We start from the raw sequence: 17,951 nt of genomic DNA on the forward strand, positions 1-17,951 counted from the left end.
ACTAAAAGCTAATTAGACCGCTGGCGCTGTGGCTCACTAGGGTAATCCTCCGCCAGCACCTTGGGTTCTAGTCCTGGGTAGAGCACCAGATTCTGTCTCAGTTGCCCCTCTTCCAGTCCAGCTCTCTACTGTGGCCCGGGAAGACAGTGGAGGATGGTCCAAGTGCTTGGGCCCTGCACTTGCATGGGAGACCAGGAGGAAGCACCTGGCTCCTGGCTTCAGATCAGCGCAGCGTGCTGGCGGTGGTGGCCATTTGAGAGTGAACCAATGGAAGGAAGGAAGACCTTTCTGTCTAACTCTGCCTGTCCGAAAAAAAAAAAAAAAAAAAAGAAAAAGAAACTAATTAGACCAGTTTTTGTAAAAGCCTGAAAATAAGTTTCTACTTGTGATTTATGTTTGTTATCTAAAAATATTCCCTATGTGCCTGAAATGAGACGATGGAACTGGAGTTATTCATGCTTTCTGATGTCAGTGGGCCACCTTCAAAACTGTGCTAGTATATTCTTTCCATTAATTCATATAAGGAAAATTACCATTTAGAAGGTTTAAAAATCAACATTTATCAATAATTTACCACTTTTATTCAGGTAAAAGGCATATAATAGAAAGTTTCATACCTCGCATTTGTGCCCTGGTTATTGATGCAAGAGTGAATATTTGTATTCAGCAGGAGGTAAGGTCATCTGTTTGATTATCTTGTTTTTAAATATAAAAAGTAAAAAAAGTGAAGAAAATGTGATGGCAGTTCATCAGAATAAAGAATTATATCTCGGGCTAAATTTTTTATATATTTCTGTTTTGATGATTCATTGACATAATGAATTTATTTTCTAAGCATTTATTACAATTTCCTATAGACTTATGTATACATGCAGCTGATATAAAAAGAATGTATACCAACCAGACATTATGGCTTCTTAAACATTAAGGTGTTGAATGTATATAAATGTGTACATGTGTATAACCATAGAAACAGCAGTAAGATAACATCCTTTGGCTTCCTTAGCTCTTATAGTAGCGTATTATTAAATGTGTTGCAGAGAGTATAAATGTTTTAGATACTAGAATCTTATTATATACTACTTTAGATAGTCTGTGGTTTGTGCTACTTTGTAATTCACAATTGTATATGCTCTATTGTTTCCTCCATTCTGCTTCATTCTCTTTAAAACAGTGATTAAGAAAGTCTTCTAATACTACTTAATTTTATACTTTTTTTCTTTCCTAGATTCTAAAAAAAATGAATGCTATGCTTGACAAAATACCTCAGGATGCCAGAAAAGTATTCTGTGACCAAGAAATGTCAATTCTCATGTAATAATTTATACTATATTGCTATTAATTAGTTCAAGAATTTAAAGAATATTTTGTAAGGCAAAAGGCAAACCATGAGTTTGTATTAGTAGCTGAAACTGAAACTCTGTAGATTTTAATATAGTTAAGTAGATACCTATATTTTTCTGCAGAAGTCACTGATACTAGCCAATTGTAAGTTTCAGTGAAGTTTTTCTTTACTCCAAACACACAGGCTTTCTGTCTAATTGATACTAGTTCAGTTTGTAATCTGTTACTTTAATCCACAGGAGTAGTATGGGAGAAAGAATTTTAGGTGTTGGAGGTAAGATGCCCTTTCAAAATCTGAAATTATTACAAATTTAGCAAAAGTATTTAATATACCATTAATAAAAATGATTTTAGCATTATAATGTTAAGATTGTGAGGAAACTATAAATTGTGTTTGTACAATTAAGCAACTAAATAAAAATGAAAGTTATCCTTAGGACAAATGATTTGTCAAGACAATAAGATGTAGATAAATATAATTTGTACCTAATGGTAGACTTAATAATAACTTAATTTTTAAATAGATCTAAATTACTTGTATCCAGAAACTGTTCAAATGGCATTTTGTAAAATTTTGTAAAATTTCACATTGGTAATGTGAAATAATAGGTCTGCAGCCAGCATTGTGGCGTAGCGAGTAAAGCTGCAGCCTGTGATGCAGGCATCCACTAGGGGCACCAGTTTGTGTCTGGCTGCTCTACTTCAGATCTAGCTCCCTGCTAATGGCCTGGGAAGAGCAGAGAAGATACCCCAAGTGTTTGAGCCTCTGCCACCCATGTGTGAGATCTGGATAAAACTCCTGGTTTCTTTCTGGCCCAGTGGGTATCTCTCTCTCTCTCTCTCTGTCTCCATGTAACTGTCACTTTGAAAATAAATTCTTAAACAAATTAGGAGGTCTGAGAATACTGGGTTTTATGTATTACTTTTAAACACTATTTATTAAAAATAAATTATTTTTCCTAAGTTTTCTATGAGCAAATTTTGATGTAATGATCTACATACAGATTAAAGCATGGCTTAATGTATTTTGGGATAGCTGTAAATCTCATGTCACATGAAAAGAAAAACTAATATATACACTAGGGTATGAGTTATTTTGCAATTCAGAACTCTAATTGTAATAATGAAATGGCAGAGTCTTTGATTATTCAGGGTTCTATTTTAAATATTTTTTAAAGTTTCATTCTATTTTATCATTTGGGCTATATTCCTACAATGATGAGATATATCCATATGAAGAATAAAAAAAGCTGAGTAAATAACATTAATATTTTCCTAATTCTTATTCTAAATACTTTATATAAATATATGGACTTTAATAAACTTATAATTTCAAATAATACACCATTCATATTTTTATAGATTATGACTTACAGGTGGGCATTGTAGAAGCGTTATGTAGAATGACCACAGAAAAGCAAAGGCAGGACTTGGCATGTCAGTGGTTTTCAGTGGATTTTGTTGTTACTGCATTTAAAGAAATTAAAGACTCTGAATTTGAAACAGTAAGTATTATTTTTTTAAAAAAGCTACTGATGTATTTAAAATTTTTTTGATTTTTAAAAATCTTTCTTTTTAAAATTAGGATTGTAGGACATTTCTCAACCTTGTAAATGGCATGCTTGGAGATAACAGAAGGTAAACTTAATACAATAAACCACTTATTGATAGAGCTCAAAAAGGAGCCCTAGTTGTGAACTTTATGGTTTAACTTTATTTGTTCTAAGTGTAAAATTTGCATATATATAATTAAAATCTTACCATAATATCATCTATATTTAATAAATTACTATATTGGTAATGTGAAATAATAGTTGACCGGCCTTGTTTTGTTTTGTCCTTTGTAGAAAAAATGTGTTCTTACATATATTAATAATTTGAAAGACCAAAATTGGTTTACTGTATTTCAAAGTTGCATATGAATTATTACTTAGTGTTCAAGGAATAATAAAATTAGTTATACATCTTTCTTTAAACTGCCTACTACGTTCACATACTGCATTTGAAACATGTAGCAAACCATCTTCCTTGATAATTAACAATGTAAGTAGGATCTGAGGTTACTTAAGCTCAGAAATGAGCATGGACGTATATGTCATAAATTTGAGTTTTGATAATGACAGAACAGTATTTGCATTATATAGCACCTTATAGTGTTTAGAACACATTTATCAGATGAATGAGTTAATATTTACTTAATAAGATTACAAAAGATAGGGTAAGGGTTCAGTGTAAGGAGTCATATTGCTTAAATTTGAATCATAGATTCCTTTCTTCCTACTATAATATTATGAAAATTAATCAATCTTGTTTGTCTCCTTACCTATATTACAGAAATATTAATACCAGCCTCATATGTTCATTGGGAAAATTTAATGAGATAATATGCTAAGTTTTTAAAATACTATCTGAGGAAGAATTCCATGAATTTCGCCGTTTTTAGTAGCAGAATCACTTTTTTTCTTATAAGTTCTGTGAAAACTTCATTGTATTAATATTATAAGCTAAAATTGGAATCTGCTCATTTGATTGTAGAAAAACATTGGTTCAATCACTCTAGTTAGAAAGATGCACTGAAGAGCATTCTTGAAGTAATATGCTTTTCTTTACATAAATTTCCATTAAACATTTATTTTAAACAGTAACAAAGAAGGAGATATGATTGTATTTAAGTTGTTATGGCTCTTATTTGATTTCCTTTTGATTTTTAGGCATGATTTCTGTGGCCAGACAAGATTGCCCTTTGAAGGCTTAATTTTTTCTTAAACTACTTTTTTTATTTCAGAGTCTTTACATTTCCTTGTTTGGCAGCATTTCTTGATAAATATGAGGTAAGTCTTAAATTTAATACATTTTAGTTATTGGATGAATTTTGATGCAAGAGTCAAGTGAATTGATAACATTAAAAGTAGTAATTATTAGATCATAAATATAGCTGGTCTAGTATTCTGTATATGACAGTAACACCAGGGGAAATTTTATGGAACAGCATTACCTGTAGCCAAGAATAACAGATTTAAAGCTAGTTGTCCAGATTTTCTCCTGTTTATTATTCAAGCCCATCAATTTATTCAGACTAGTATTTTCAGCCCTTACTAGCACTTGGAATATTTGTGATAGCTTGAAGCTAGCTAATTTCTGTATAAAATATTGAAATTTGTTTCCTTTTATTGTTTGTAAATTTACTTAAATGTTGCACGTGTCCTCTCTGTTTCTTCAACTTTTAACTATACTTGTAAAAAAGATTCAAGGAGGGGCCGGTGCCATGGCTGACTTGGTTAATCCTCCACCTCCGTTGCCGGCATCCCATATGGGCACTGGTTCTCCTCGCGTGGAAGACCAGGAGGAAGCACGTGGCTCCTGCCTTTGGATCAGCACAGTGCCGGCCTTAGCGGCCATTTGCGGGGTGGACCAATGGAAGGAAGACCTTTCTCTCTGTCTCTCTCACTGTCTTAACTCTATCTGTCAAATAAAAAATTAAAAGATTCAAGGAACACTTTGTTTTATGGAATACAGTGTTGCTGGATTCTAGAATTAAAACCAGTTAAAATCAACAAACTAAATTTTTCTAATTATGTGCTTGGATAGATCTGGTGAACATGAAGGGACCTGTAGGAGACTACTTATAACTCCCAAGACCCCTTGAGGAATACAGGAGTGGTTCCACTGACCCCTTTTAAGTCCCCTGTCTTCCTCACAGAGCCCCAAGGTTAAGTCCTTCTCAGGCAGGACTCTGCTCTTTGCATTGAGCCCACGATCTCTCTGGCCTTTTGGGATGGCTGTGACCATATCATGAGAGAGCATCTGACTTTGGGCCTGTAGTTGTGGCAACTCTACCATGGGGAAAAAATAAGAGATTATCAACTTTGAGTATATCCTGATGAGAATTTTCTGTTGTAATTTTTAAAAGCATAATAATATGTTTGCTTCTTTAGCTGAAGATACCATCAGATGAAAAACTTGAGGAATTTTGGATTGATTTTAATATTGGGAGCCAAACTCTATCTTTCTACGTTGCTGGAGATGATGATGTAAGCTTTATTCCCTCTGTATGCTATAAGTATATGAGGATTTTTCAGAAAGTTTATGGAAAAATGGCATGAAAAGAACTTTATTTTGGTGAAAAAATTTGAGAAAAAATTCAAGGAGTCTTCAAAAAATTGATAGAAAATATATATTATGAGAAAACTATGCATGGATTTCAGAGTTTTTTGAACCAAAATAGACATCTAATTCAGTTTTTCCTGAACACTGAAGTACCCTTGTATATGTATATATAAATTTTTAAATTTAGAGTATGAATATATATTTTTCTAGCCATCTTTTAAATTGATTTCAGTGCTAGATCTTGTAGTTCCGATTAGCATAACCAAGCTAACTGGAAGTAAAAATTATTTTTGCTGTTTTATTAACAGAAAATAAATGCTAAATTTTTAGCATTTAAGTTTTTCAAATATATCACATGTTAATGACAAGTAAAATTTTACATGGAAAAAATGAATGGACTTTATAAAATATAGCAATTACTCAAGTACACAGGTGGTCACTCTGTTACATATACCATTAACAGGGGCCGGCGCCATGGCTCACTTGGTTAATCCTCCGCCTGCTGCACCGGCATCCCCTATGGGCACCGGATTCTAGTCCCAGTTGCTCCTCTTCCAGTCCAGCTCTCTGCTGTGGCCCAGGAAGGCAGTGGAGGATGGCCCAAGTCCTTGGGCCCTGCACCTGCATGGGAGACCAGGAGGAAGCACCTGGCTCCTGGCTTCGGATTGGCATAGCTCCAGCCGTGGCGGCCATTTGAGGGGTGAACCAACGGAAGGAAGACCTTTCTCTCTGTCTCTCTCTCTAACTCTGTCAAATAAAAAAAAAATATATATATATATACCATTAATAGACAATGATATAAATGTTCTACTTCATAAAATTGTCTCTAAAGTAGAGAGGAATTGATTCCTACTGTAGCATTTGGAAGTAATTTTTAGTTCTTTCATGCCATATCATAGCTGTGCTTACAGTTCTCAGTTGGCATATTTCTTCCTGAGGAAAATCTTTGAGCCATTGTTTCTTAATAGCGACTACCTCATTTTTGGTACATCAGCCTACTTCTGACTCAAATTCTGCAGTCAGTTTGCCAAATTCTGAGTGAGAGTCAGCACTTGGTAATCTGGTTAAGGTTGGTGATCATATAATAAAGCTTTTAGTCTTTTCAGTCTTGTAGAGTCCTGCCTTTTCTTTTGAGCAAACTCTGGATGAACAACAGTGAACTATCTCAGGATTTCTGTATTCTTTAAAATTTTAGAGTACTTTTCTTAGAATGCTCAATTAAATTGAGTTCTAAAGACTAGTTCTGATTCTCAGGCACATTAATACGTTTCTCCTGTATGGCTTCTTAGGAGGATTAGGGGTATTTTTAACTGAATTTTCTTTCAGGAACTTGAATTTCATTTTGGAAGAAGAGAATAGTATTGATGTTGTCCCTGTCTTCATTCAGCCTCGGCTTACTGGATAATTTAGACAAAAAATAAAGTTACACTATAGTATTCTACGTAAGAGAAAATCAAATGCATTCAAGTATATTAAATAGTGTTTTCAATACTAATCAAGATGCTGGGAAATTCTTCTTCCCAAAAATATATTTAAAATCTCTCCAGTGGCCGGCGCCGTGGCTCACTAAGCTAATCCTCTGCCTGCAACACCAGCACCCTGGGTTCTAGTCCCGATCAGGGTGCCGGATTCTGTCCCAGTTGCTCCTCTTCCAGTCCAGCTCTCTACTGTTGCCCGGGAGTGCAGTGGAGGATGGCCCAGGTCCTTGGGCCCTGCACCCCATGGGAGACCAGGAGAAGCACCTGGCTTTGGATCGGCACAGCACGCCGGCCGCAGCAGCCACTGGGGGGTAAACCAAAGGAAAAGGAAGACCTTTCTCTCTCTCTCTCTTTCACTGTCCACTCTGCCTGTCAAAAAAAAAAAAAAAAAAATCTCTCCATAATAACAGTGGCATGTACTTCCTGAGTTCCTTCTTTTTTAAATAGTTACCTTTTTAAAAAAATTATTTGAAAGGCAGAGTGACAAGAGAGGGAGAAACAAATCTTCTATCAGCTGATTCACTTTCCAAGTGGCCTCAGCAGCAGAAGCGGAATCAGGCCAAATCCAGGAACCTGGAGCTCCATGCAGGTCTCCAACATGAATGACAAGAGCCTGAGTACTTGGGCCATCATCTGTTTGCACAGGCTCATAACAGGCAAGTGGTTACGTGGCAGCCAGCATGTGAACCAGTGCTCTGACTTGGGATGCTAGTGTTGTGGGCAGCAGCTTAACCTGCTGTGCTGTCACACTGGTTCCTCCTGTGTATAGAAACCAGTCTCCACAGAGTAACTGCTTAAACCTTTCTTTTGTGTCTTTAATGTGGCATCCCAAACTATTTATGACTTGGCCCCTGGCTATTTCTTTGATATTTCATAGCATTCTCAATGATAACTGTGTTCCAGTCTTTTTTTTTTTTTTTCTTAATTCCCGTGACACAGATCATGATTATGCTCACCTCAGGTCTTTCTGCTTCGTAGATCTGCTGCTTAGAACACCTAATCTGCATTCGTGAGAATGCCTGGAAAGGGCAAGCATTTTAGCTGATTATTCATGTGCATGCAGTGCTTAGCCCTAACAGCATTCAGGTGATCAGCATTGTGATTTCAGGCCCTCGTAGCAGATTTGTGTACTGAGGAAAGAATAGGACTTCACAAAATGTTTCAAAGGAAAAATAAAAGGAGTTGGTAACCTTTTTAGAAAGGATAACCTTTAATAATGATTAACAGGCATTTTTTGGTTAAGAATAAGAAACCAAATAATATTGATGTAGGCAATGAATGTATTTTTAATCCAGCTTCTTTCTACAGAAGTAGAAATACTAAGAGACTGGTAACATGCAGAATAGGAACACAGTTTATTTAGCAGTGAGGGAATAAACATACATTCATGCATGTGTGGACCACCCTGCATAGAGAGATACCCAACATGAGTGGGCTAAGGTGTTGACAGTAAATGAGAAAAAGTAAATGAGGAAAGAGGAAAACCTGAACACTACCTCTAAATGAGAGCAGGAGAGGTCTGTCTTGTCTACTGTGGGAAGAGAGAACACAGGAGTACTATATTGGTGTGCATTCCATGGTGTAAAGAGAGAAAATAAGAGTGGTACTTTGCAGCAGAGTCCATGGTGGAAAGAGAGCTCTCCTGCCTCCCACCAAGCCTTTTATAATTGGATATGCAAACAGGTTGGGGGGTGAGCACGTGCCCTGGTACCAGAATTATGGATGCATCAGGAGAATGTATTAAGTTGATAAATAGCATCATTTTGCATGCATAGAAGAGTCTAGTTTGCCTAAAAAAATTTTTTTTAAGATTTCTTTGCTTATTTGAATGACAGAGTTACACAGAAAGGAGAGACAGATCTTCCATCCTCTGATTCCCTCCTCAAATGGCTGCAGTGGCTGGGGCTGGACCTGGGCCGTGTGGAAGCCAGGAGCTTCTTCCAGGTCTCCCCTGTGGGTTCAGGGGCCCAAGCACTTGGACTATCCTCCACTGCTTTCCCAGGAGCATTAGCAGGGATCTGGATCAGAAGTGGAGCAGCCTGTAGTCTATTCAGTGTCCATATGCAATGCTGGCATCTCAGATGGCAGCTTCACCTGCTATGCCAACCCCTGTGGGGAGCAACTGGGAGCAACTCGGACTAGACTAAGTTACTGGAATTAAGACTTATTCTATGCATCTGCTCTCCCACAATATGGCGCTGAGAAGGGAGAAACAGCTTCTACACAGCTGCCTCCAGTTCAACCAATAAACTGTAGGACCTGCTCCTGATTGGAGGAGAGCAGCGTACTCGGCGTGTGGGTAGCAGAGTTGGGATTGGTGGAAGAGGACTATAAAGGAGGAGAGAGACAACACGCACCAGGAACATCTAAGGGGAACATCTATCTGAAGGAACACCTGTGCAGCCCCCGAGAGAGCCGGCCGGCGGTGTGCCGCTCCCCCGCGGAAGTGGGGAATGTGGCAGGGGGAACCGCCCTTCCACGGAGGTGGAAGGGTCGGTAGCCAACCCGGGAAGAACCAGCAGCTAACCCGGGGAGGGCCGAGCAGACGAAAGAACAGCGCAGGGTCCTGTGTCGTTCCTCCATGAAGAGGGGGAGTGACAAGCCCCCAGTCTAAACTTTAGTTATAGCAAAGCACTGTCATTTCCTTTTAAAAAGTGAACAGATAGATCTGATTAACATAGCAAGAAACGTATTATATAAATGGATTACTTAGTAATATTAGTAAACAAAAACTTTCTAAATTTTTGTAACTTAGAAATTGGTGTTTAAAGATGTTTTAAGTCAAGAAAAATTAATGTTTTGATCAAAACCTGTTTTTTAAATTTAAGGATCATCAATGGGAGGCAGTTACTGTGCCTGAGGAAAAAGTACAAATATACAACATTGAAGGTATTAGCTTTTTTTTAATAATTCTTAATTCTTACATGGAAAAATGTTGATATTTCTGTGGGATGACAAAATGCTAGTGAGTAACAAATCATTATTTTCAGTTCACATTCATAATTCCTCAAATTCTGTGAAACTCAACTTCTCCTGCCCCATCTCCCAGCTCTCTACTTTATTCATTTCTTTGTTTATCAAGTCAAGAACCCATGATGAATTTTTCCTCCCTCTCATCAGTATGTTTATGGCTCATGCCCATCCATTTCACTTGTTGGGTTAAATCCAAATATTAAATTTCTCTGCTCCTATAAATGAAATTGAATAATGCCGACAGACACAATCAAATAACTTAGCAGATGGAATCATTACAGATTCAGGCATTAAGACATTTTAGTTATTTCAGTAGCCGTGTAGTGATATTTCATTATGATTTTTTATTTGCATTTTCCTAATCACCAGTGATTTCATGTGCTTATTGACCTCCTATATATCTGTGAAGTGATGCTTAAATATTTTGTTCATTTTTGATGGAATTTTTTTTATTGACTTTTAGGAGTTCTTACATATCATGATGTCTACAAACATAGTTTTTGTGTTTTTTGGTTTTTTGTTTTAAGATTTATTTATGGGGCCAGCGTCTGCAGTGCCCGCATCCCATATGGATACTGGTTCGAGTCCCAGCTGCTCCACTTCCAATCCACCTCTCTGCTATGGCCTGGGAAAGCAGTAGAAGATGGCCCAAGACCTTGGGCCCCTGTACCCACGTGGGAGAACCGGAGGAGGCTCCTAACTCCTGGCTTCAGATGAGCACAGCTCCAGCCATTGTGGCTATTTGAGGAATGAACCAGCAGATGGAGGACTTCTCTCTGCCTCTCCTTTGTGTAACTCTTGACTTTCAAATAAATAAATCTTAAAAAAAATTTATTTATTTGAAAAGGAGAGAGAAAGAGAGGTCTTCTATCCACTGGTTCAATCCCTAGATGACCGCAATGGCCAGAGCTGAGTCTATCTGAAGCCAGGAGCTTCTTCCAGGTCTCACATGCAGCTGCAGGGGCCCAAAGACCAGGGTCGTCCTCTACTGCTTTCCAAGGCCATAGCAGAGAGCTGGATTGGAAGTGGAGCAGCCAGGACTTGAACCGGCGCCCATATGGGATGATGGCACTGCAGGCAGCGGCTTTACCTGCTGTGCCACAACACCAGCCCCTAAACATACAGTTTACTTCTTTCTATTCCTTATATAATTACTGCCCCCCCATTCCTCCCTCCATTGCTGTATTGTTATGGATAGAATTATGGATAGAACCTTCGGTACAATATTTAATAGAAATGGTAGAAGTGGACATCTTGGCCTACTTCCTAATCTTAACTTGGGAGGAAGAGCATTCATCATTTTACTATTAGATATGTTAGCTGAAGGTTTTTATAGCTTTCATCAGATTGATGAAACCAAGTTAATAAACAATGTCCTTTGACCCAAAGTTCTTTGAATTTCTTATCTATCCATTCTTTCTCATACTGCACACCCAGGCAATCATTGATTTCTTCACTGTAGAGAAGCTTACATTTTCTAGAATTTATAAAAATGGAATCATGTAGCAATTTTTGTCTATGTTCTTAACTTTTTTGCATGTAGAATAGTTTATTTTTATTTCTGGGTGGCATTGTATTATATAGGTATACTTCAATTTGATTATCCATTTACCTGTTGATGAGTATTTGGAGTATCCCAGTTTTTAGCTGTTATATAAATGCTGCTGTAAACATTCATGTAAACAGAAGAAATGTATCTGTTCTTCTTGAAGGCTAATTTCTGAGTTTTCCATTCACATCCTTCAAGTCTTTGCTCTATCAATTCATATCTGTGAATTTAAGAGAAATAGTTGAATAGATTGCTATACCTAGAAATATAGCAATTATATGAAATTGGGTTTTTGACTTCTTAAAATCAATAAAATAGATTATTCATACATGTTCAAGGAATATTTTGTCAAGAATCTGTTAGTGTCTAGAACTTATTTGGGACTCTTACCTCATTCAGGACACTAAAGGTAAATTGGCTTGTTTGCATAGGTAGTTAATGCTAGAACTGATTAAGCCCTCAATTCTAAAAGTTTGATTTTGATTCAAATAATTTGAATTGATATTTGCTTTTCATAGTTATAGTATATTCATAGAACAGTATCATAGAAATTCATGTAAACTAATCAGTGTGATTTGATTTGTGCACAGTGAGAGAATCAAAGAAGCTACTGAATATAATTCTGAAAAATATAGTAAAAATTAGTAAAAGAGAAGGAAGAGAATTGCTTTTGTATTTTGATGCATCATTAGAAATCGGTGATGTAACTCAAAAAATTTTTGGTGCAAATAAAAATAGGGTAAGTTTTTAAACTCTTGAATAAATACTTAATGATTTTCGTAATTCTGGACACTTAGTCTGGTGCTGGAAGTTTCATTGCTTTTTTTCCTTTTAGAATTCTTGAAGTAACGTGTAGGTTTTGGTACTGTTGGATAACCATCCTCAGCGTGCTAAGCACCTGTTAGAGTTCTCAGAGGACAGAAGTCAGCAGCAGCTGCTTGAAAATCCCTGCAGGTTGTTCTAGAAGTGAGATGCACTGAAGGGCTATTTTCAGTGCCTTAGACACTGGGAGAGTTAGACAATGACAGTCTCCAAAGAAGTAAATAACTGGCCTAGTGCAAATGAATTTCGGAAATTGAAGAAAGACTGCTCATTAAGAGTCAGGTTTTTGAAGGAAGGCATTACTGTGGAGATGGGCTTTAAGTTACTGTTTGAGAATCTCGGGTCACAGTTCAAGTGATGGTGTGGGGACATACTCTGTAGATAAGTTCGTGTAATATAAAAGACTTCTGTTGAAGAACAGCAGAAGGTATTTGAGGGCTGTTAAAAAAGGTCATGGAAAGAAGAGGCAGGCAATTAGCCTGATGTTTTAAGATGCCTTACATCTCACATCTGAGAGCTTGAGGTACATGGCCAGCTCTGGCTCCTGACTCCAACTTCCTGCTAATGCAGAGTGTAGGAGGCGCAGTGGTGGCTCAGGTAACTGCATTCCTGCCACCCTTGTGGGATAACTGGAATGAGTTCCTGGCTCCCAACCATTTGGGGTCATCTGGGCAATAAATGAGTGGATGGGAGTGTATTTCTCTCTCTCTCCCTCTACCTCCCTCTCTCTCTCTGCCCCCCCCCTTTAAAGATTTATTTGTTTATTTGAAAGTCAGAATTACAGAGAGATGGAGAGGCAGAGAGAGAGAGAGAGAGAGAGAGAGAGGTCTTCCATCCACTGGTTCACTCCCAAATTGGCCACAACAGCTGGGGCTGCACCAATCCCGAGTCAGGAGCTTCTTCCAGGTCTTCCATGCGGGTGCAGGGGCCCAAGACCTTGGGCCGTCTTCTACTGCTTTCCCAGGTCATATCAGAAAGCTGGATTAGAAGTGGAGCAGCCGGGACTCAAACTAGCGCTCATAAGGGATGCTGGCACTGGAGGCAGCGGCTTTACCCACTATGCCACTTCACGGGTCTCCCTCTCTTCCTCCCTCCCTCCCTCCCTCTTTCTGCCCCCTCTTTTTGCCTCTCAAAAGTTTTAAAGTTTCATAGGGAAAAAAAGTATACTTTGGTGCAGAAAATTGAAATTCATGGGGTCAATGTAATGGCTAAAGCCACTGCTTGTGATGCTGGCATCCCATTGGGTGCAGTTGTGGGTGCCCCAACTGCTCCACTTGCTCCCTGCTAATGGCGTGGGAAAAAGCAGTGGAGGACTGCCCAAGTATTTGTGTCTCTGCTGCCCATGTGGGAGGCCTGGAGGAAGCTGCTGGCTTCAGCCTGGCCCGGCACTGGCGGCTGCGGCCATCTGAGGAGTGAGTCGAGCAGATAGGATGTCTCTGTCCCTCTGTCTCTGACTCCAGCTTTCAGAATAGATACATCTTAAAGAAAATGAAGTTCATGCAGCTTATTTGTAGTACTTACTCTCCATGAACTTTTGAAGATTTCTTGTATTTGCAAAGTGATTTGGGATAAATTGGAAATTTTGGAAGAAAGGTAGGAAATAAGTGTATGAAATGGAAAGAAAATGAAAATTATATCACTTTGAATTCATTTAATTTTAGGAATTTACCAGAAAGCAAGGTATTTCCATTGCCAAAACATCAGTGCATGTACTTTTTGATGCAAGTGGATCACAGGTATATCTCTGACTTAACCAATTGTTATTTTTTTTTTTTGGTACACAAATGTTTACTGTTAGGCCAAGTTTTACCCTAAATAATAGCAAAATGATAAAGTTGATCTCTGAAAGGGAATATCTAAAAAACAAATGATCTTATAAACAGAACTCTAATGAACTGTATATGATTTTTAAATATGTTCATAGTTAATTTTAGTAGTTATACCAATTTTGATACTTTAAAACTTAAAAGTATGTCATTCTATTAATGATAAAACATTTATGTCTGTTAACATTTGAAAAAGTGGACACTTTTTCTTGGATCATTTTGAAATAATTATGACAGTCCATAAATAGAGAAAATTAACATTTGTAAATATGAGGTGAGTAGGAGCTTCATTAATAAGTCCAGTGATTTTTAAGAACTTCTATGTTTTCAGTTTTAAGTACTTTTTCCAACTTCTTTAACAGATTTTAGTACCAGAAAGTCAACTCTCATCAGTTGAAGAAGAATTTGTTTTTTTAAAAGAAAAATCTAATGCTCAAAAGGAATTTGCTAAACCTACAACGTATATCAAAAACAATAATCAAGAGAACAGAAAACGTAGTCTGCTTGGGGTAAATATGATAAAATGTTTGTATTACTACCATGGATCAAATTATTGCTATATATAAGTACAGAAAGAAAGAATTTAAGATTTACCAATAACCTTAATTCAACACATTTCAGAGATTTTGCCTCTGCCTTTTACAAATGCAAACGAGATAGTGTTTTAGCAAACTTTGTACACATATTAGGAGCCAGGGGTTAGGACAAGGTGTACTGTACTTATAAATTAAAAATTAGAGATAGAGGGAGAATAACTACTGCTTTTTTGCATTATTCCTTTGCATTTGGCTACAATGTACAAGCAGATTACAAATTTATAATATCATTTGCATAAAGAAAGCAAAGCATTCACTTCCTTTCTCACTCGTCTTCCTGCTTCATTGAAGACCTCCTGTAGGCCATATCCTGTACAAGCATTTCTCAGCCTTTTCCGTCCTGTGCTGTGATATTTGACACATGACATTGTTGACAACGTTCTCAAAGTCCTCTCTTTCTTTGACTTTGGTTTTAGTATATTCTCTTCCTTCCTACATTAGAGATTTTTTCCCCACCTTTTATTAGGTTTGTTCCAAAAATCAAGCTTGAGCTTCAGTGTCTTTCAAGTGTATAATTGGAGCTCTTAAAAGTACCAGACTTCAAAGTTCTGTAGCTGAATTTCACCAGTGTTGTGGTACAGCAACTTAAGTTCTATAGCTAAATTTCTTTAAAAAAAAAAAATCTATTTGAAAGTCAGTTACACAGAAAGAGGAGAGCCAGAGAGGGCTTCCATCTGCTGGTTCACTCCCTAGTTGGCCGCAGTGGCTGGAGCTGCACCGATCCAGAGCCAGGAGCCTCTTCCAGGTCTCCTACGTGGGTGCAGGGGCCCAAGGACTTGAGCCATCTTCTGCTATCCCAGGGCATAGCAGAGAGCTGGATCAGAAGTGGAGCAGCTGGGAATCGAACAGGCGCCCATATGGGATGCCAGCACTGCAGGCAGCAGTTTTACCTGCTATGCCACAGCGCAGGCCCTGCTAAATTTCTTCTTGTTCTGTTACTTCCTTTTGCATGTCTTTTCAAATTCTGTCCTGAAGTCTCGCCTAAGACACTTTGTCTTTTGCCTCAGTTCTATACCTGCCTCCATACTGCAGTAGTAACTACCGTTAATTTTTCTGGTGATACCATTGATTCCAGGCTCTTCTCCATATTTAAGGACCAAGGTGCTTAGATTGTTCTTTCATAGTATCTCGTATCCTTTCCTGTTCCCTCTACCATTACTCATCTTAGCATACCGAGGATAATATATTAGCATCGTAACTGGTCTTTGACTCTGTTGCTTCATCCTGTGAGCTGCTTTTGTCATACCAGTGATTTTTTTTTCATAAATATCAGTATTCAGATAGCCTTCTTTTGCTCAAAATCTTCATGATCTTCATGTTTTCCCCACTGATTCAAAGAATTTAATTCAGTTTTTTTTTTATTTTTTTTTTCTTTGACAGGCAAAGTAGACAGAGAGAGAGAGACAGGTCTTCCTTTTGCTGTTGGTTCACCCTCCAATGGCCGCCGCGGCCGGTGCACCGCAGCTGGCGCATCGCGCTGATCCGAAGGCAGGAGCCAGGTGCTTCTCCTGGTCTCCCATGGGGTGCAGGGCCCAAGCACTTGGGCCATCCTCCACTGCACTCCCGGGCCACAGCAGAGAGCTGGACTGGAAGAGGGGCAACCGGGACAGAATCCGGTGCCCTGACCGGGACTAGAACCCCGTGTGCCGGCACCGCAGGCGGAGGATTAGCCTATTGAGCCGCAGCGCCGGCCAATTCAGTTCTATTATTTAAGTCTTTTTTGTTTAAAATCGTAGTATAGTGGGGTTTTTTTTAGATTTATTTATTTGAAAGTTACACAGAGAGGAGAGGCAGAGAGTGAATCTTCCATCGCTGATTCTCTCCCCAACTGACTATAATGGCTGGAGCTGCGCCAATCCGGAGCCAGGAGCTTCTTTTGGGTCTCCCACGCAGTTGCAGGGGCTCAAGGACTTGAGCCATCTTCTACTTTCCCAGACCATAGCAGAGAGCTGGATCAGAAGTGGAGCAGCCGGGATTTAACCCAATGCCCATATGGGATTCCGGCTCTGCAGGCGGTGCCTTTACCCGCTGCACCACAGCGGCGGCCCTATATAGTTTCCACTTTAGTAGGGTCAGTCGTTTTGCATGCCATGCTCATTCTTGCCTCTTGATGATATACATTGTTTGTTGCTTTTTTTTCCCCTTAACCTTTCTAGTGTATGCATATATTTATAAGTCTTGGTTCATTTTCCTTTCTTCATGGAGTTTTCTGATTATTTCAGTTTTCACTAATCGTTTAACATTTGGCTACTATTACTCTCATGGGCTCTTAGACATTTTGGCGCATTTCTGCTACTCATTTTCTCCTTTAGTTTTGAGTCCTCAGTTAAATTAAAAATGTTTTATTTCACCTAGACAATTAGATCATAATAGTTAGCTTTAATGTCTTATCAATTATGTTGAGTGCTTATTAATATCTAGATTCTTAGACCCTGCCTTAAACTTGTTGAATCATAAATAGTGGAGAGGGGCCAGTGCTGTAGCATAGTGGGTAAAGCCACTGCTTACAGTGAGGAATCCCATATGGGCACGGCTTCAAGTCCTGGCTGCTCCAATCCGATCCAGCTTTTTGCTATAGCCTGGGACACAGTAGAAGATGGACGAGGTCCTTTGGTTTGGCCCCTGCACCTGCATGGGAGACATGGAAGAAGCTCCTGGCTTTGGATCGGTGCAACTCAGGCCATTACAGCCTATTGGGGAGTGAACCAGTGGATGGAAGACCCCTCCCTCCCTTCCTTCCTCTCCCTCCCTCTCTCTCCATCCCCCTCTCTCCATCCCCCTCTCTCCTCCCTTCCCCCTCCCCCTCCCCCTCCCCTCCTACTTCTCCTTCTCCTTTTCTCTGTGTAACTCTTTCAAATAAATAAATCTTAAAAAAAATAGTGGAGAAGGTCTTAAGCACAGTAAAGTATGCAAAAAAACCACACTACTATTGAATGACAACTATGATTTCACTAAGGATTAACTATTAGAGGCATTAATATGAATAAGTTACTTTTCAAGTTCTGTTGACTGTATCAGTAAGAACTGTAATTTCTTTAGGAAAAATCTAATTTAGAAGCCTGATTTCTGGTTATCCCTTTTCTTCTATCCTCCATATGCTCTCCCCATACAAACCTATTCAGTGTCCTCAGTTTGTCTATCAGAGGTAGGTGCTTTTATTTTAAAAACTGTTCCTCTGTATCTTTATCCAGTATGTCACTGTCTGCTTCTTTATAGTACTCTGACAAAATTATTCTCTGTAATATCAGTTACCTAG

At 38.4% G+C, this 17,951-nt stretch overlaps 1 protein-coding gene across 10 annotated transcripts in view; it reads left to right on the forward strand.

The window, feature by feature from the left end:
• SYCP2 (synaptonemal complex protein 2) overlaps positions 1-17,951 on the forward strand; it is a 66,047-nt gene that overhangs the window by 16,217 nt on the left and 31,879 nt on the right. For 8 of the 10 annotated variants that reach the window (XR_016215702.1, XR_016215703.1, XM_070051356.2 and 5 more), the window contains 11 exons: positions 588-673; positions 1,229-1,314; positions 1,584-1,618; positions 2,707-2,849; positions 2,930-2,982; positions 4,130-4,175; positions 5,280-5,375; positions 9,758-9,818; positions 12,042-12,190; positions 13,935-14,009; positions 14,462-14,608. Coding sequence is in view for 7 of the 10 variants with exons in the window: in XM_070051356.2 (XP_069907457.2) it covers positions 588-673; positions 1,229-1,314; positions 1,584-1,618; positions 2,707-2,849; positions 2,930-2,982; positions 4,130-4,175; positions 5,280-5,375; positions 9,758-9,818; positions 12,042-12,190; positions 13,935-14,009; positions 14,462-14,608 (977 nt within the window). In the remaining 3 variants the exon portion in view is untranslated. Of the gene's footprint in view, positions 1-587; positions 674-1,228; positions 1,315-1,583; positions 1,619-2,706; positions 2,850-2,929; positions 2,983-4,129; positions 4,176-5,279; positions 5,376-9,757; positions 9,819-12,041; positions 12,191-13,934; positions 14,010-14,461; positions 14,609-17,951 lie in introns of those variants that run through there. The other 2 variants (XM_089306952.1, XM_089306953.1) reach the window with 2 other exon arrangements.

The sequence above is a fragment of the Oryctolagus cuniculus genome, chromosome 11 (assembly GCF_051225735.1).
Source record: "Oryctolagus cuniculus isolate XC-2025 breed Fujian yellow rabbit chromosome 11, ASM5122573v1, whole genome shotgun sequence".
NCBI classification, from domain to species: Eukaryota; Metazoa; Chordata; class Mammalia; order Lagomorpha; family Leporidae; genus Oryctolagus; species Oryctolagus cuniculus.